Source organism: Rousettus aegyptiacus, unplaced genomic scaffold (genome assembly GCF_014176215.1).
Source record: "Rousettus aegyptiacus isolate mRouAeg1 unplaced genomic scaffold, mRouAeg1.p scaffold_m13_p_6, whole genome shotgun sequence".
NCBI lineage: Eukaryota > Metazoa > Chordata > Mammalia > Chiroptera > Pteropodidae > Rousettus > Rousettus aegyptiacus.
Window position 1 is genome coordinate 95,842,475 of NW_023416309.1, and position 19,588 is coordinate 95,862,062.

Genomic DNA, 19,588 nt, shown 5'->3' on the forward strand with positions numbered 1-19,588 from the left:
TGAATAATGTTGCTGGGAACATTGGTGTACACACTTTTTAAAAAAGAGCTATTTAACAACTTACTTAGTATATATAACTAGGAACAGAATTGCTGAGTCACAGGGTATTTGTAATCTTGTTTTACCAAGTATGGTTTCTAGTCTGCATTTTCATCAGCATGCATGAGAGTCTCTGTACCCCCACATTCCACCAACAGCTTTCTAATTTTTGCCGGTCTAATAACTGAAATAGTATATATTCTCTGATTACCAATATCTAGTGTATAAAATCTCTTTCACATTTAAAGACCTTCAGAGGATGCTCTATGGATAGTCCCCCTACCCCATCTTCTGCCCTGGTGTTTAACCAGTTCTTGGTCAGGAAACTATTCTGACCTAACTAACTTTTCTTGCTGCCGATGAACTCAGCTGTCAATCTGTTTGATTAAATCAGAAATAGCATAGGAAGTAGCCCTTTACTTTCCACAATCTCATTTTGGACTGTGTTTACTTTCAGCCCTTAACTTCAGTAGAAACCTTCCCAGAACTCACCACCCAGGTCTCAGACTCCTCTGAGTCTCTGCAAAACATGATCGTGACAACCAGTTCTGAATGCAGTAGCCCAGAGATGCACGGGGTGCTCTCCTTAAAATGCAAGCAGCAGAAGATCCCCCAACACCTCGTCCAGGAGAAAATATCAAAAATTTCTTTGCCTACAAAATCCCAGCGCTTCTTAAGAAGTCAGAACCCACACTGGATTTTGCTAAAGAATAACGTGAAGAAGCGGCATCTGCTATCGGAGATATTCACGAAGGTTCAACTGAGGGAGAAGCTCTTCTTGTTGCCGGCTCCCTACCACTCAAGGCTGGTGTTGAGGAACCAGTCACGTGAGTGCTAGTGTGCACGGGGATGTGCCAAACACTTAGAGGATACAGTAACTAACAGAGCCAGTCCTAATATTTGGGTAGCACCCAGTCTGAAGGGTGTGCATCCCCTGTCTTCAGGGAGACTGCAGTCTGATGGTGGAGACATAGTCCATGTCCCCAGGAAGTCTCTAGTCTTATTTGGAAGATGCGAAAGACCAAAATAGAATGCTATGTCAAAGTACCCTCTTCAACAAGTCTTGGTTCTCATTCAGATGAGGTCCATTCTTCTGAATCTGGACCATTTGGGGACATTAATATGGAGACACAGGGAAGAGGAACTATTTGGAGAAATTCTGATTCAGGATATGATTTAGGCTCGGGGACCCTAGAGGGAGGTGACATTTGGCAGGAATTTGTGCTGAATCCAGCAACACAAACTGATGATGCCAATGATTTTTCCCTTTTCAGAAAACTCCTTCCTGCCCCAGAAGTGCTACTTCCGCAGCCAAAGCTCTGGCGAGAAGAGATCACTGGATGTGTCCTCCCTCCTCGTCTTGCAGGGTTCTCACAGCCATGATGTTTCTCTGAGGGATCTGCTGGTTGTTGCCACTCCAGCCCGGCTGGATCCAAGGCCTGGCAGAAGCCATACAGGTGCTATGAGGGACCCGTGTACACAGCAGCAGGAAGTGTACAGTCACTGCCTGATCTCTGGCCAAAAAAGATGTGAGAGGAAATAGGTAGGCTCATCTATATTCCCTTAATATGGTGAGCACATTGAAAGGTACTATATGTATATAGTTCTGGAATGTTGAGTAGGTAGGTGGATAGATGGATTGATAAAGACATACAGGTAAATAGACAATTAAAATTAATGTCAGTCAAAATGTAACCCCCTTCCAATATATATTTCTGCTATGATTTATCCATCCTACTGCTTTAAGTGCACTTTGCCTCGTCTTTCATTTATGACTAAAATCGAGACAATCATTAATGTCAGGCTGAGAAGTAGAACCATGTCAACTGTGAGAGGTTGCTTTCCACACCTTCCATGCTGTGCCAGGCTGGCCTAGGTCCAGGTCACTTGCCCCAAAAGCTGGCCTTGTAATGGAGTACACTGAGGAGACCAAACAACCAGATAGTGGATCCTGAAAAGATTTGTAAACAAAGACCTTTAAGCTTTGACTCCACTGTGAGAAAGGACCAAAGACAACAAGGAGCCCTCTGTCAGACCTTTAGTGCTTCTGAGGGAAAGTGGTATGTGAAAACTTAGGAGAACTCTGCAGCATAGCATTGCGTATAGAAGAGGAGTTTGTGTTCCTTGGCTGCCTGTGGAAAAAGGCTATACACTTTAATCATCTCCCTCACTCATGCCACCTGAAGTAACTAACACCAGACAGTCTGACCTGGCCCACTCGTGACCAGTCGCTCATATTACAGAAGGGCCAGTGAGTGAATGTCAGCCCACACTTGCATCACTTTGAGTGCAAGTAAAAATGCATATTCCAGGGCTTGTCCCCAGAAATTCTGATTCAGTAGGTCCTAGGGGCCCACAAATCTGTATTTTTAAGGAAGCTGCTCTAAGTGATTCTGATGGTCCTCTCATGACCCTCAGGGAAAAACTGGGCTCGGTGTTTCCCAAACTTCCCAGATGATATGAATCATGTAGGGGCCATTGTCAAGCCTATAGTTTCCTGGCCACACCTCTGGAAATTCTGACTTGAGAGTTTTGGGTTGGGGCCCTGGCAATTTGTCTTTTGAGTAAGTGTCTCAGGTGTGGTAGTGAGGATGTCCTACGTCTAGACCCAGACCTGAGCAGTGGAACCTGTGACAGCCAGGTCTGACCTGTGAGTCCCAATCTTTACGGAGTTCAATCCCACCCCCACTCTCTTTGGTTCATCATTTTCTAGTACTGGATTTTTAAGTAAAGATATAGTTAATTCTTTAAAATTGGCTGTTTTAAAAAAGAGGGGTTATGTAGCAGATTACAGTGAAAGCTTTTATTCAGTATGACTGTTAAAATGAAGTTATAATGTTCAGAAGTCACACAGAGAAAGGGAGGAGACAGTTATATCAAAATGGTGTGGTAAAGTGTTTCCAACATTGACCATTGAATTTAGCTCTGAACCTCTTAGCAGAAAAGGCCGAACATAGCATTCTGTTTTGACGTTTTTTATCTCCCCAATCAGAATAGATACTCCCTCAGGACATGGACTCTGTCTGTCATCGGACTGGGGTCTCCCTATGGTCAGGGATGGCTGAGGGCACTGACATGTTTTTCATGAATATTAGTGATGATAATGGTTATCTTTTTTTGGTATTCTACTGTATAGGTGCCAACATTCCTCTAAATATGTATTTAATTTAATTCAGATCACAATTGTGCACTTTAGAAAAGAAAAAAACAGAGGCTCAAAGAGCATAAGGCTTAACATTCAGGATGTCCTGCAGCCTTTATGTGGCAGAGCAAGGCTCTGATTCAAATGTTTCTTGTTCCCAAGCCTCAAGCTCTTAAAGCCACACTATTTTTCTTTCGATTATCATTTTTAATATTAGTCTTCAGTTATAGCGGAGGGCATAATAAATGGCTCTTCAGTGAAGGTATTTCTACGGTTAGCAGAGATGGCCAAAACCAAGTAGGGTCTCCTAGATTACCTACCATGTGGAGTCACCAGATCTCAGAGCTGGTCCTCTGCTTTTAGGTCAAATAATGGCTTCTAAAATTTCCAGTTAATTAGACCTTAAAGGACTGACACATACAAGGCAAACTCGCAAAGGTCTAATTATATACAGCAGAATATCTGTCAATGCATTGATTTACAGATGGAGCAGGATGTGGTGTGAGAATAGGGCTTCTGCATAATAAATAATGGTTGAATGAAAGAAGGAACTAGCAGAGCACAAGTCAAAATTATGGATCAGGGGCTTTCTTGGTAGGTGTAATAAGAATACCATCCTCACGTCAAGTTTATGTACCATATCTCATATAATCATCAGGTAATGCTGTGAAGTTAGCAAAGCAGACATTCATACCTTATTCTCAAGTTGCAGATGAAGAGAATCAAGACTTGGGGACATTAAATAACTTTCCCAACCTCTTGCAAGTGATGGGCTCTGAACAAATAGTCCAGTGTTCCTTCCTCTTTACCACTCTTCCATGAGCTGAGGGCCAGTCTCACCCGTGTGCGGAATGGAGCCCTGAAAGATTTCTCCATTTTCGTGCTTAAATCTTTACAGTCTCATCTTCCTGGGTCAGCCAATGAGCCCAGGCTTTCAGATCTGACAACAGTTGAGTTTTAGGGAATATATAGCCTCTTTTGTAGGATTTTAAGGAGATGAAAAGCTTGCTAAATTGGAGTGCTTAGCACCCTATGATAAATAGTAGCCCCGATGATGATGATGATGATGATGATGATGATGATGATGATGATACTATGCTGATGGTGATGAGCCCAGCATGAACTGGACCAAGACACACTTGTTTTTGGTGTACCAAAAGCTTTATACATTATCTTAATCCTCTGGGAAACTCTATTTGTTGAATGCCATTGTTACTATTTTTTTTTCAAATGAAGAAAATGAGGTTTAGAGAGGTTAAGTAACTTGCCCAAGGACACACAGATAGTGAGAGCTCCTAAGCCTATGCTCTTAACCGCTACTATTTATTATCTCTGTCCGGTAATCTTGGCTGCTCTTAGATGATCCATATCAAATGTTTAGAGATGCAGGAAGATGAATGTCATGAAAGTGAAAATGAGTATCTGGTAACTGTGGATGTGAATCACCTGAGCACCTCCTGACCTACTAGATTGGTGGTGATGCGTTTATAGACTTCAATATTTTAGAGACTATTTTAAAGGAAAATCTGAAAATGGTCTTTTTTTTTTTTTTTTTTATCTCCCCAGAATCAGACTGGATCTCTGCTATTTTTTCCCTTTCTACTTCTTACTCCGGGAAATGATTTATTTCTTCTTACGATGCCTACAATGCCCATAGAATCAACTGAAAATTTTATTTCCTCATCTAAATATCCTGGTCTTATAACTATTTTCCATTAGCACCACTGAGGCCAACAGCCTTGCCTTTTGTGTCCTCCCAGTTAGCTTACATTGTTGTAGGACCATGACTTGGGAAGTTATTGGTACTGCCTCAGAACACAGCCCATTTGCCCCTTGCAATGGCATTCCTATGGGTCCCTCACATGGCACCATCATCCAGAACATTCCCCCAGATAAAGTAGTGTGAGGGGAAGAATGTTTCAGAGAAGGACTCACAACCTCCAGGAATCCAAAACCCTCAGCCTACCAATAGGCCTATGTCAGTTGGCCTTCAAACCCAAGGAGAAAAGGCAGAAAAAGATCCAGGCGTGATGGCATGGTTACAACTGCCTCAATGCCTTTACTTGGGCATTGGGGCAGCTGTAACCACCGGGTGAAGACCAGACCCTTATCCCATCCCAGCCACCTCAGCGCCCAAACATCTTTCTACTACTACCCTTACCAGCCCAACTCAACGTCGCTGGTGAAGACAGAGGTGAGGCGAGAGTACCCAGCCTTCGTGTGTTTCTTCCATCAACCTGCAGAAATGATGTATTTTCCTCTCAAGCGTACATTAATAAAATAAATTGCCATCCTCAATGCCAGGACTAGGAGCCTGATCCGGAGCGAGAATGTGAAGGGGATGTGGGAGAGGTAGCTCTCCTGAGCACCCCTCCTTAAGAAAGCTCCAAATCTACTGAAAATGTGTCAGGGGACTTTGAAGAATGTCTTTGGATGAGTGTTCTACAGTGAGCCCTGCCCACCTTGTTAGAAGCCCAGATGCTGAGGTGGTCCTTTGGGTGTGCTGTGGCTTCTGTGACTCTGCCCAGCATTGGGCCTGGCTTGACTCCAGGCATAACATCTCCCTTTGTCCACAAGTTTTTCTTTATCATCTCCAGGAATGTAATCCAAGATTTGGGCCTCACTTGCACTTCCTGAGTTAGATCTCTGGAGAGAGCTTAGGAGGAGGATATGGGGCAGGGGTGGAAGAAAGTCTGAAGTCAGGCACCTCCTTCACAGTGTTGACTCAACTTTGCCACATGGATTCCCAGTGGAATGATTTCTGGCTTCAAGGAAGTCAGGGGATTCTGGGATACCTGAAACCTACAGTACCCCTCAGGCAAAAGACCTTAATTATCCAAGATATTAAGTAGTCAGGTTAGACTGAGGTTAGCCACTGTGTCCAGTTGTAAAACACACACATGTATACAACACCTTCATTCCCACTAGGCCTGGTTTTCGGGGACTCCTAGCATAAGGTTCTTTTTAGTAAATAAGGCCCACCTGGATGGCAGAACAAGGAAGCCCTGGTTACTACTGGGCAGACTAGTAAACGCTTAACTATCATCTTAAACTCCCAATCCCCACTTTAGCCCTTTCATGATGCCATTCAGGAGGCTCAAAACAGATTGAACAGAGGCCAGTTTTCCTGTTGTCAAGTTCTCCTAGATCATAGCCCCGCCCAGGCAAAAGATCTAAGACTTGATAAAAACGAGGCTTCCTAGAAGCTCTACATTTCTCCCTTTTTCTCCAGAGCCACCTGCCCTAGGCAGTCAAGATTCCTGAGCTGATTAAGAGGAAGTCTCTTAAGGTGAAGTCAGAATTATTTGTCTTTCTAAGGAACAATTTGGTGCCAGCGCCTTTGATCTAAAGACAGGGTCGGCTTCGTGGGCATGCAGTCTGTGCAGTGGCATGGGGCTCCACACTTAGAAGGGCCAAGTTGCTGAAAATAGCAACCTTGGACTTGGCAGGTTCTCCAGGCTTGGAACTATCTGGGCAACTTAAAGTCACATGCGCCACTCCCCTCCCCCAAACAAGCCAAATTTGTTGGAGGTGAGGAGAGGTTGACCTGGATTTAGAAAGCTCCCTCAGAGGGTTCTGCTCCATAGCCATGTTTGGGAGCCTTTATCTGGCTTATCCCACAACCCCTAGCCCACCTCAGACTGGGTAACTCTCCCAAGCCTTAAAGGGGTAATTTCAGATTCCAGTTTTGCTTCCACCTTGCCAGGGAGTGTAAGTCAGGCAAATTGGTAGCTGTTCCAAGTGTCCTCCCCCACCCATACTAGGTGATTACATGAGCCGAATATAATCATTCACAACCCTTGTCTTTACAGCTGGCATGTCACTTAGCTTAATGACAGAACACTGGCGTTTCAACTCAAGGAATCTAAGAAAGCAATAAAATGGGCTTTGCAAATTGTTAGGAAGGCAACGAAGACCTTGGAACTGCAATTTACTAAGCATTGCTTTCTATTATTTTGCATTCTCTAGCCATGACTCTAACCAGCAGCTGGGAAAGCCAAACAGGCAGTGTATCATGTGGAGGGTATTTCATGTCTGCTGAGTGCACACTGTGTGCTGGGGAGGTGGCTGGAGGCTCCTGGAGCTGCCTTGGGGTAGGAAGGGTTGTGATTGTTCTGAGCATGTGTTCTTCCTATGAGGCAACTGTTAATCATGCTTCCTCCATGACTCTTTCAAAGCATGGGCTCTGACTGGTCTGGGATGGCCATTAGCAAGGGATCCCCTTCTTCTTTACTCTGGAACATCTGTCCCCAGAAAGCATGAAGGAGGAAATGTGGGAAGGCAAAACAAGTCCTTTAAAAATCTAGGGTTGGTACCTGGTTTCTATAGCTCTCTGATTTCTTTTCCTGGCTTATTTCCTGGTTCCTCTTAATCCTTGAGAATGTACTTCTTGGGCAGCCATTTATAAGGAAACACTGCTGTCTTTCCACCACCCTGCTTTCCCAAGCCCAGGAGTCTTAGGAACGATAAGATAAAGGGACACCGTCCATCTTTGAAAGGGGTGGGAACAGCAGGAAGCTGGAGCAGGCAAAGCTGACACAGGCTCCTTTTGCTGCGAGCAACATCGATGGGCATGATGATCAGGAGCAGAATGCCAGCCACCAGCAATTATGCCAGGCAGGAGAGCAAACACTGAAATCCTGTTGGCAAACCCAGCAAGACCATCACACTGTGGCCAAAGCAAACAGGGCAGGTCTGCTGCAATGGGCTCTCACTTCCAGGTGGATCAGGCCGAGGGTGAGACTGAGGTAGCTGAGGCCACGTGTCAAGGCACCAAACAGCCATGGGGATGCTCATCCCTGGGCTGCTCTCTTTGCTCTCCTTGCCATGGTCCCCTTTCAATGTCACAGGCCAAGGGAAGTCTGATAATGACAGAGTCTTTCACGTGTATTACTTTGTTTATTCCTCATCTTATAGATGAGAAAACCGAGACCAGGGGACATGACATACATACATAGAACCAGGACTTAGTCTGGGGACCTCTGACTCAGTGCCTGCTACACTTCTCATTCCCTCCACCCTCCTACTTCACCCCAAACTCTCCCATGTCAATTCTCGCAGTCACTTCATGCACAGAGCTCCCACAGTCGGAATGGGTGGTGATTTCTTTCCATTTTCTAGTTGAGAAGCAGAGGCTCAAAGGAGGATGGCGACTATTTTTGGTTTTAGACCAGGAAATAGCTAGTTGACATGCTTGGTTCTGTCTGTCACACCCACTAACACAAACATAGGCACAGTGAAATGAATATGATAATAAATTTTTAAAAATTATTCGCATGTTTATTTAAACATGAAAGATCCAAATCAAGATCTCTGGTTTTTGTGTTATAATTTGGTTGTATTTGGACATAGCCTGAATAGACTCTCTTATAACTGCCTGTGTCCGTCCCAGTGTCTCTAGGGCCCAATGTACCTGTGAAAATGCGTATCCCTTGCTTCCTGGTTGGGAAATTTATAGAGATGCACAGTAGCTATATTCATGTCTGGTGGGGGAACTGAGTTCCTACTGAGAGAAGAAAAGCCAGCTGTTGGATTGGCTGTACTTTTCTGGGTTCCCATTCTTCAGCAAATTTCCTGGTTGTTTGAAATTTCCTGATTCGCCAATATCCCTGTGTGAGAAGAGGGGGCAGACAGCAGAAGAGGACTCGTGGACCCCATAACCAGTCCTTTCTCCCTAGCATTTTGATTTGCTCTGCTTCTGGGGACCTCGCAGGGAAATGCCATTCCTCAGAAGGGGCCAGAGAGAGTGGGGGTGGGGGGCGTGAATGGAGCGTGTCCTCCATTTCCCTGTCTCTGTAGGAAGGACTTAGAGAGTAGGCTGGGGCTGCGGGTCCCGAGGAGAGAGCAATGTTGGTGAGGGTCTGGCTTGGAGGTTCTGTTGAAGAAGGTCCGCGGGGGAAGGTGTCTCGGTGCGGCGAATGTGCCGGCAATTGGAGATTAGAACGCGCAGAGAAGAAAACCTCACTCCCAGGCCCGGATGCTGTTTCAAGAGACCCGAGAAACAGGGCTGACTCCAGGCGCTGAGCCCCGCGCTCCTTGGCGGAGAAAATTCGCGGATCGACCGTTACTCCCTGAGTCCTCCCCGGATACCGCGCCTCGCACGCGCTGTCGCGCCCTAGACTAACCCGCTCCGGCGCCAGGACCAGGGACCCCGCACCGGGGCCACGGGGCCAAAGGGCACCCGCAGAGAAGCTGGGCCTTCGCTCCAGCGGGGTCCGAGGAGGATCCGCCCAGGGCTGGAAGTAGCAGGACAAAGATTGGGCGAGACGCGCCAGAGCTCCCAGCAGAAATGCTCAGGACAGGGCACCACAGCCCGTTACCAGGCACACTCCTCTCCCTCCTCTCCCCGTCCCCACCCCCCTCGCTACCCCGCCCGGAGTTTCGTGCTCTAATACCCCAAAACCTCGGAGGTAAAGTCGATTCCCCAGGGGGCTGGCGAAATGGGCTTCCTCCATATCTATTTAAGAATATACATATCACGTGCCAGGCACTGGGGCAAAGCCCTTTATTGTCTCCCAAACCACCTGATCAGGGGGAGCTACCATCCTCGTTTACAGATGAAATAACTGGACCCAAGAGGCAGAGTGAACCAATATGTGTCAGAGGCAAGACGGAACATGGTTAGGACTCCCAAGGCCCTTCCCAGACCATGGTTGCTTGCAAATTAACTGTGTGATCTGAATTTGTTTTTAGTTTGGAGATCAGCGTAAGGACACACAGGGAATAGAGCTGTCCGGTCCAGTGTGGTCACCTCCACTCTGTCTCTGCTTCCATCAGGACTCCAGAGGAAGTCAAGGTGGGAATGGCAGTTAGGCCAGTTTTACAATAGGAAACGGAGGCTCGGTGATGCCCAGGTCGTAGCTATTCCCAGTTCCAAGGAAGATCTTATGATGTCCTAAACCCAGAAAGAGCTTTCAGCCAGGCCACTCACCTGACTTATTTTCACCTCCGAAGTAAATGGGTACTGAAAACGCAGACTCTTCTGCGTGTTTCTGCTAGGATCTGCCTCTTCACAGAGCCAGTGGATCTCTTGGTGTGGGGGCCCACCGCCTGGACTCAGAGCTCTCTCCTTCCTTTCCTCCCTCCCTCCCCTTTCCTCCCTTGGTGCTTTCCTTCTGTCTGCTCAGTGGGATGTGGAGAAGAGTGGCGTTGGGTGTGACTTTACCTATGATTCACTTCTCAGCTGCTCTAGTCTAACTGGAAATGGGTAGAGGGCAAAGTGGCCAAGGGTTTCTCTGGGACACATGCAATTGGTGCCTTGGCAAAGTCTGAGAGGAGCATGAGGCTAGTGGGACATTTTTTGCTGTCATTAAGTACCGAGTTATTCTGTGCTAGGTGTGTCACTGTGTTCATTTTGTTCTAGCATCACCTCTGTAGCCGTTAGTATCATTCCCCTTTTACAGGCAAGGAGAGTGTGCTCAGGAAGATGAAGACACTGCTGGGGACTGAGGCTGGGGAGGAGTGGGATCTGGGTCTCTGCTGGCTCTGTTTGGTCTCACCACTTCTCTCTCCTAGTCCCATGGCACAAGAATAGCTTGGAATTGGGAATCAAAGCCGGCTCCCTCCACACCATCTTCAACGTTAAAATTAATAGCCATAGTAACCATGTTCGCTGGTAAAGCTGGTTAGGGACCAAATTCCTCCCTAAAGAGCAAGGGTTTCCACTCTTACCCCGAACGCGCCCTTAACCCTTCACAGAAGCCCAGTCTTCCTTCAGAGGGACGTCCTCCAGGTGATTCCTGGAGAATGAGAATCACACTGGTACCACCCAGCCTTTTCCTGCTCCCCCCATACACCTAGATTGGAACTACTTCCAAAGCCGTTTTCGGAGGACCTAGTGACACTATTCTTTATTCAGCTGGAGAGAAATAATGCCCCATGGGATGTTCAAATACGCTGAGCTGAGTAGCTTAGCCCAAGAAAGGCCACCACTGGATTCCTGGCAGGAGAGAGAGACTTTCAGAACCTCCCCTCGCCTTGGCCTCTCTCCTTTCCTCCCTCCATCTCCGGGCACCCCCTTGCCTTTCTGGTCCCACCAGTTTCCAAAGAGCAGAAGATGTTTACCCTTCGGAGCGAGGCTGGGGATGGCAAGGCCAGGATGGCGCTGTTGTCAGAAGCCTGATTCACCGCAGGGAGGCACCCAAGCCCGGCCCCCACCCAGCGGCTGGAGTTCCACCGGCAGAGGGTGAGGAGATGGAGGCTAGGAAACCCCACCCCACCCAGCCAATAACCACCTCTGCGACTCCTCAGCCTCTCCAGCGTCTGTTCTGAGACCCAGCCCTTCCTCCCAAAGGCTCCCACCAGGCCCGGATGCCACTAACCCATGAGAGAACTCTGAGGGATGCCTGCCCCTGGCCGCTGTCCTATTGGAACTTGAGGGATGTGGAGAGGGGGAACTCATTACCAACTCCACCTTGCCCCCAATTCAGTTTAAGACCTACCTGCAGCATCCTTCCATCCCTCCCCCCCCCCCACCACCAAATAGCTAAAGGTTTCTATTCACCACTCATCACCCTTCCACCTCCAAATCGGGCTGAGCAACTTTTTTCATTCTTGGGGAGGAGAAGCCTGGAGGCAGAGGAAACCCAAGAACATGGACCATCCCACTGGCCAGGGGTTAGAAGCTCAAAGGCTTTGGAAGTGACTCCCATGGATGAGATTAGAAGAAAGGGTAGCAGCTTTCTCCTTCTCTATGTCCTCCACCCACTGATTCCTCCCTTCAAAACCCAGAAGAGTTAATATTTCACCAAATACCTGCTTCCTTTCACTGGTGGCTCCCAAAAGGCACCTCCCGGAAGCCCAGCTGCCCTGTAGTCCTAGGGTGGGTCTATGGGGCCCCCCCCCCCCCGCTAGCCCCCAGGAAGCCCCTCCTCATCTGCGCAGCCCCACCTCAGCGTCTGCTAAAGCGGGTTGCCTCGGCCCCCGCCTGACCCTGACACACTGATAAGCCCCCAGACAGCCAAACATCGTTAACTTCTTTGCCTTTCTAGACATCGCTGCTTGTCCTTTCCCTGACCCCGGAGGAAAGGGTCACTAGGCTGTGGGGTTTGTGTCTGTACTTTCAGGTGCTGGACTCTGAAATACCACACCTTCGGCCTTCTGCCACACACATCCCCTCCCCCACCCTCATGCTTCCAGACGGGAGGCAACTTTCTATGACACCTGGTTGGTTTAAAATAATAATCCCTGTCTACCGCCATGCTACTCTGAATGAGCCCGATCCGGTCTGATCTCGGAAGCTAAGCAGGACTGAGCCTGGTCAGTACTTGGATGGGAGACCACCTAGAAAGACCAGGTGCTATAGGCATAAAAAATAAAAGTAATAATAAATAAGGGATTGTAAGCTGACAAGGTCCTTGCAATCTGTGAGGTCAACCAATGGTTGTCTCACCTAAAAATAAAAATAATAATAATAATAATAATAATAATAATAAAATAGGATTCCTGCATCCTCTGCCTTGCCACACTTGCCTTGCCCATGTAGACTCTGCTTTAGAAGAGCTCCAGGAAACAGTAAAAAATTAAGAGAGATAAAGGGAAGTTGATATCAGAGCATGTAAACAACGATTTGAGAAACTGAAGCTTAAAATCCTTCTCAGCTGAACTCTGAATATGGGGGAAGAGAGAAGGGTTAGAATGTCCGCTGGGACTACACAACCAAATAATGTTCTCAGTTTCTTACTTCTCATTTCTTTTTAAAACTTTGTTCACACACACACACACACACACACACACACACACAAATGGGATCAGACTGATAAGAGACAATCTGCCCCAACCAACCAGCTGCTGGGAAAGATTAGACTATCACACGGTGTTCCACTGGTGTCATGGGGCATGGACAAAGCGTGTGTGGGTCATGGCCCCAGGTTCGCAGACCATCTGTCCAGGGTAGAGGGAGCCACCATCACTAGCTGGTCGTTCTAGCTCCAGCTACTTGCTCAGGCGCCCCCACTGCCACCAGCGACACTAGTTCCGCCCTCAAAACCTTCCCTAGTGCTCTTCTCCCCACTCCTTCTCCCAAGAAAGAGAAGGTTCCTGGAAAAGATCCCTGGAAGACAGGCTGTGGCCAAAGTACGAGTCTGGGGGTCTAGGTAAATGGCATCCACAGGGGAGGGCAGGATGATCCCTGGAATGGGGATGGAGAGCTCGTCCTTCCTGGAAGGGCCACCTCTGTTTCTAAACCGAAGCTGAGGTCTTAAGCCCAAGGGTGCTGTTTAATGCAAGCAATTTTTCAGGTAAATTGGAACATTTTGTTGCCTGAAATAACACAATAGTGGAACCAAAAAGTTAAATATCTTTTGGTCAGAAGTCAGGTAAGGAAGCCCCTCAGGCCTCTCCTGGGAGGGAGGTCTTTTGGTGAAAAAGAAATAGGTAAGTCGTTATCTGAATAATTTTTTAAAAGCTTTAAAATTCAGTTTACCAAATCCAGACCTCACTGCCAACAGTTCTGAGGGGATAAAACTTAATAACAATGTGCCTCTGACACTTGGTTCACTCAGCCTCTCTGGCACACTTATTTCCCTCGGGGGAAAGTATACCTCGGTTTCAAACCTTAAATACTGCCCTGAGGCATTTGACGAGATTGACATTTCCTTCGAAGTTGTTAGCAAGTTTCTGACTCGAAGTAAATGCTCAGTAAATGTTAGGTGTCCTCTCCTCACTTGGGTGGACCTGGATCCTGATGATGGAACTCTGCAGGTCTGGAATTCCCTCTTGACCTTGCCTCTAAGGGTCTGCCTACTTTTTTTGCCCAGTTTCTTGACTGGTATCTCAGGTAGGGCAAATGGACGCAGACCCATCTGTCTTCCAAAGAATTCCTGAAAGCGCTGGCTGTGGCTCATTTTGTACACCAGCAGAAAATCCGGCAGGAAACCCGGTGCGGTTCAGAGGGGCTGCGTTTTGTACTAAGCTTGGAGCCCCCACCTGGAGTTTTGGGCAGTGGGACAGGGGTGGTGGGGTGGTGGGCTGAACTCTGGGATCCTGCAGCTGAGGGACGCCTCTGGGGAAAGTGAGAGGTAGCTTCTGCGGCCCTTCGGATCCTTCTTTCCTTGCCTCCTTCGTCCCCCAGTTATAGCTCCCCACCTACCCTTGCTGTCCCACTCCTATGTCTGAGGACAAAAACAAGCGGTGGTGATCACTACTAGGTCCCGGTGGTGATCACTAGGTCTCCCGAGCGCCCAGGGGCACCGGCTGCTTTCTATCAGTTCGCCGGAACTGGAGGCGGATAGGACAGACCCGCAGTCCTCTGCCAGGGTGGAAGGGCAGGATCTCCAAAAGCTCATCTGCCAGGTGCCTGGAGGGACCATATCTTGGACCCTACCCCAGTTTTCTGGTGTTTTGTAAGCTCTTAGGTGAGAACCTGCTGACCCGCGAAGGGGTTTTCCCTGGACTGAGGCATAGAGCGGAGGAAGCTGCGGGCCGCTGGGCCTGAGGTCTCTCGGTTCTGCAGCGCTCAAGCCGTTTCCATCACAGTCCAGCGAGAGACTTTTGCATGTTTCCTAAAGGAGAGTCAGAGAAGATGGGAAAGTGATTATGAAAAAAACGAATCTTCCCCTCATTTTCCGTTAAAGATGGAATTCCTCAAGAGAAAATGCAAGGGGGCAATTGTCTGAAATCTACATTCCACCCCCTCCATTTAGTCCTCCGCCTCCAGGAAAAATTGTCAGGAAAACTACAAAAAGCATAGACGGATAGACGTTAATCCATCACATGTACATCCCTATTGACGAAACGAAACCACAGTCTCGCTTTTTATAAAGCAGTATAAAAACAAATAAGAAACTAGGTTAACAACAAAACAGAAAATGGTAGTTCTCTGAAAAAGGACATACGAATTTCTTTCAACACTGTGAAAATAGGTACAACCTCTATGAACATTAAAAATATGCAAGACTTTTAATATGGCCCATTTCTATGAATATATCATATAGATATATTTGCATATATATACAGAGTAGTGTACATTATGTGCAATGGCAGAAAAAAAGGAAGAGACATTTAGAATCGATCTAAATATCAATACCCACTCAGTTAAATTAATTCTGGCATGGCGATACAGTAGAACGGAATCATTAAAAGGAGGCATTAGTAGTGATATAAAACTATCAATGTGTTTCTTTTTTAAGTAAAAGGCAAAATGCAAAGCCGTGTGTATGGTGGTCTGCAGTTGTGTTAAAGGCTGTGTTTGTAAGGATATGGAGGACAGTGGTTGCTTCTGGGGAGGATAGAGGTAAGAGGCAGGAGAAAGGACATGCTTTTCAATGTATACTCTTTTGTAACTTTAAAATTCTTCCTTTAAGCACATGTAGCCTATTTTTAAAAGATAGCTTAAAACATGTAAATTTTAATAGTGTTCATTTTAATTATTTAGGCAATAAAAGTTTATTATAAAAAATTTTGAGAACAGAAAAATTTTAAACTGCATTTCTGCTTTTCGGGTTTGATCTACACAAATCTTTATAACAACTGTAATATAGACTTCCCCCTCCCCCGGATAATAAGAACTAATAAAAATCAGACAGTTGACTTAATTCGTTTTTTAAAAAAAATAGAAACAAAGTGGGGTTTTTTTTGTTTGTTTGTTTGTTTGTTTTTAGTTTCGTTTTCCTAAATCGAGTTTGCGAAATTTAACTCCAGGAGAACGAGGTTGGTAGTCCCGTCCGGGTAAAAATATTTATTCTGGGGGGGAAATAGCTTTTAGCTCTTTTAGCTCCCAGAACAGGTCTGTACAGCTGAGATCTCAGACTGAAGAGTGAAAAAGGGAGTTATTTGCACCATTCAGACCAAAAATTAAGTCAGGATCTAACCGTTCATTTTCAAGGTGAAACGTGTACTGTTGCGAGGGCTTCTCGAGCTGAGTTCTCTGGGTCGGTGTGATTTTATGGATCTTGGACCTTTTCACGCGGCCCCGCGGAGCCAGATCCAGGGATATGGGAGTCGCAAAAGCAAACTGGGGCTGCCCTAGGCACATCTCGGAGGAACAGGGTTGGGGGAATTGGGGATGAAGCCCAGGCAGGGGTAGCAGGCATCCTACTACCTCTAATGGGAATAAATGTTACTTGAGGGAAAGGCCTCGTTCTGCGCCCCTCTGTGGCCTCTCCACGCCCAGGAGATTGTTGAGAGCCGGGACCCAGGAGCCCTCATTCCCCGACCGGTCCCAACGGCTGTGCGGCTGTGCGGTCTCACGGGCTTGGGCAGGCTCCCGCGCCTGATTCATAGGCCCGGTGAGCGCACCGTGCTGGTTCTCCCAGGACTGGGCAAGGAAGTCGGTGGCCTGAGGTTCTGACGCTCCCAGCAGTGGGCTGCGGGCTCCGAGGGGGAGGGAGGGTCCGTACCACGAGAGAGGCGAGAGCTTTTGGGTCCGCTGCTCTCACCCATTTCGGTTGGGGTGATTCTGGGCACTCGAGGTTGATGTCCCTGAAGCAACTCCAACCCGTGCAAGAGAAATATGGGTCTGGGGTCAAGCCCTCTCCCCACAGCTTCGCCCAAATTCTTCCTTTTAGACATCGTCCAGCGCCTCAGTTATCTTCTGAGTCTCCTTCGCTAAAAACGTAAGGAAACCAAGGCACAGAAAGAATAAATTGATTTGCTGGAATCTGGTCAAGAAGGAGATCGCGGAGATGGGTTTTTTGTTTGTTTTGTTTGATTTTGGTCAGTAGGATTCTTGGCAAGCATGGAGGATAGATTGCGTGAAGGGGAACAGACAGGTGAGGGTGGCCCAAATTGGGGGTGAGGAACACGGGGGCTAGGAGAGGGGCGCTGGAGGACAGGGAGATCCCACATTCCAGAAATTTCACAAGGACCCCTGGGGAGAAGGACTTTGACTTGAGAGGGAGCAAGTCAACCTCTCAGGCTCTTGGTTGCCTTGTCAAAGAGCCGCTTCTCAGAGCTTGAAATGATTTAAACATCACAGGAATTACAAACTGAGTGGATTTACCCACAAACCAGCAATTTCCTTCCTTTCCTCCTTTCTCTCCCTTCCTGGGGAGTCTGCTACCCATTGTCGGTCCCCTCCAAAGAAACTGTTAAATGAAGGAAGGATTTTTGTGAGCCCAGCAGGGCCCTTGGAATCTTAGTCCTCTGTCACCCCTCCCCCTCCCCCTCCTCCCATTTGATTAGTGTGGTAAAATGGGGGTGGGGACTTGGAATCTGAGTATTTGCCCCAACTTTCTTTGTGTAACTGTTATTGTGGCTCTGTCATACCAAGCAAAAGGACTAGTAATAAAAATTAAAATGAAAACACATTGGCTTTTTGGGATTTTAAAATTGTGGGTAAGTCTCTCTGATCCTACTTCTACCCTATAATCCCATCAAGGAGATAAGATTAAAGCTGATAAAACTTCAAGATTGCTCTAGGTTGTTTTGTTTATAAATAACAAACCAGAACACTTTCTCTTCGATATCCAATCAGTAGAGGGAGAGGTTTCCTCCCCCTCTTTGGGGGTAGGGAGCCTACTCCTAGGTAAAGGCAAAGTGAGCTTGACTAATTCCCCAGGAGTTAACAACTCAGGGAAAGTAAAGATTCCAGCCAATCCACTATTGTTTGGTCAAAGAAAAGCCAACAGTGGCTCTGGCTGATTTGTCCTGGAATTGGCTGAGCTGGCTGGTTATCCTGGCATCACAGAAAGCCAGCCTGGGCTGGTGCTGAGCTGAGTGATCTATATCTGTGTCAACACAGGTTCTGGATGACCCCAGCCTCTGCTGCCTTTCTGTCCAGCTGGCTAGGACTTCCCTCTGCTGTATGTGTACTGAATTCCCTGATTTCTTTAACTCCAATTTCCATCGCTGTTCTTTTCCCTATGTATGCTCTCATCTGTTCTTCTTTTCATAGGCCACAGACTGCAACTGTTGAGGGGAGGGGTCCTCTAAATTTAGTTCCTCAGGTCTGGTGAAGGAATTAACTGGTCACTGGTTAATTGGCTCCTTCAAATGCTAGGTCAGAGCATGTGTGCATGGTGTGTGTGAGGACGCAGCTGCTGTCTGTGGTTCTGTCAGCCTGTCTTTTTTCAGGTGGTGCTTGTGAGAAGTATTTCGGATGCCTTATGGAGCAGACAACTTTGTCTTCATGGAGAGGGTGACCTAACACTGTCTGTGTTTATTAAATTCCCACACACTCTGAAACGATACCAAAATTTCTTTCCCCTGAATCTGAAAAATCGAGTAGGCCAGAGAGGAAGAGAGGATTTTATTTTGTTTCAGTTTGGAGTCTCCTTGGCCTGGCCATGAATGGAAAATAAAATTCCATTCTGAAACTCCAGCGGAGACAGATTTTTACCTGCCATTTGGAAGAATGTAGGGTACTGCAGGGACCAGCCAGGACAGAGCTCTGGGGTCTGGAAGTAGCTGAGGGGTGTTGGAATCTATTTTTCCATTTACTAAAAAATAAATAAATTCTGATGTCCAAATCAAGGAAGGTGTCCAAAGGGAAAAGAAAACCAGGAAGAAAAAAGTTGGAGCGGGCCTTTTTAAGCTTGGAACTGGCTCAGTACATGGCCCCATGTTAAAGCCTTCCACACCCAACTCAGGAGCCAAAGTCTAGGAGGAAACAAACCACCCAGTTGTTTTTCCTTAAGTTTTTCCTTACTTTCCTTCCCCAAAGACCCACAGTCTTCTCTAGAGCAGGAACCCAGACACAATACTGAGTCTTCCTCCTTCTATGGTTAAACTCTGAGTGGGAGATGCAAAGCCAGGCCTGGGATTCTTGCCCCTTTCCCATCCTCCCAGCCCACCCCCGACTCTGCAATACCTTTGCCTGGAGAAGGAGCCTAGCAGACAGGTGTCACTGCTCAGACTACCCAACCTGCCCCCCCCACTTCCCCCCACCCACACACACTTTATCTCCATGTTCTCTTTAAATAAGCAGCTTCACCACAAACCCAAACATCATGAAAAGGTTTTAAAAATACAGACTCCCCGATATTTGGACCAGCCCTGCAGGGCTAATAGCTCTATAGGGAACCTGTACCCATTCTGGAAAGAAGCCTGTTTTGTAGATATGGGCCTGGAATAAAGGACTTTTTGGTTAGACAGAAAGGAGTATATAGCTCAGAGGAGAGGGATGCCATACAGCACACACAGCAACCTCCTGATGTGTGAACACGAATCTTGCATGATAAAACTAAATTTCAGAGGCCCCAGCAGTAGAAGCTGCAGCTGCCAGGTCAGGTGAAGCAAAATTCAGCATAAGTTTCTATTCTACAATGAGATGACTTCACACGTCCTTTGCAGATATCACAAAGTAAGTGACTAAAATATATAAATGTGTGTGTATGAAATACCAGATCTACTAAGAAACCCTGTCAAATCAGCAGTTAAGAAAATAAGACTCAGTCTCTTATTACCCCAGCCAAATGAGTGAGCTCTCTTTATGCTAAAGTCATACTTATATTTCAACCCAAGACCTTT

The 19,588-nt window shown here is 47.0% G+C and overlaps 1 protein-coding gene and 1 pseudogene across 5 annotated transcripts in view; both read left to right on the forward strand.

Annotated features, from left to right (window-relative positions):
- TTLL6 (tubulin tyrosine ligase like 6) overlaps window positions 1-5,732 on the forward strand; it is a 31,529-nt gene extending 25,797 nt beyond the window's left edge. For 3 of the 5 annotated variants that reach the window (XM_016164745.2, XM_016164748.2, XM_016164747.2), the window contains 3 exons: window positions 497-866; window positions 1,314-1,582; window positions 4,748-5,731. In XM_016164745.2, coding sequence (XP_016020231.2) covers window positions 497-866; window positions 1,314-1,582 — 639 coding nt within the window. In that variant the 3' untranslated portion in view covers window positions 4,748-5,731. Of the gene's footprint in view, window positions 1-496; window positions 867-1,313; window positions 1,583-4,747 lie in introns of all 5 variants that reach the window. The other 2 variants (XM_036222593.1, XM_016164749.2) reach the window with 1 other exon arrangement.
- A 6,637-nt stretch (window positions 5,733-12,369) lies between these two features.
- On the forward strand, window positions 12,370-12,488 carry LOC118604189 (annotated as a pseudogene).
- The last annotated feature ends 7,100 nt before the right edge of the window (window positions 12,489-19,588 follow it).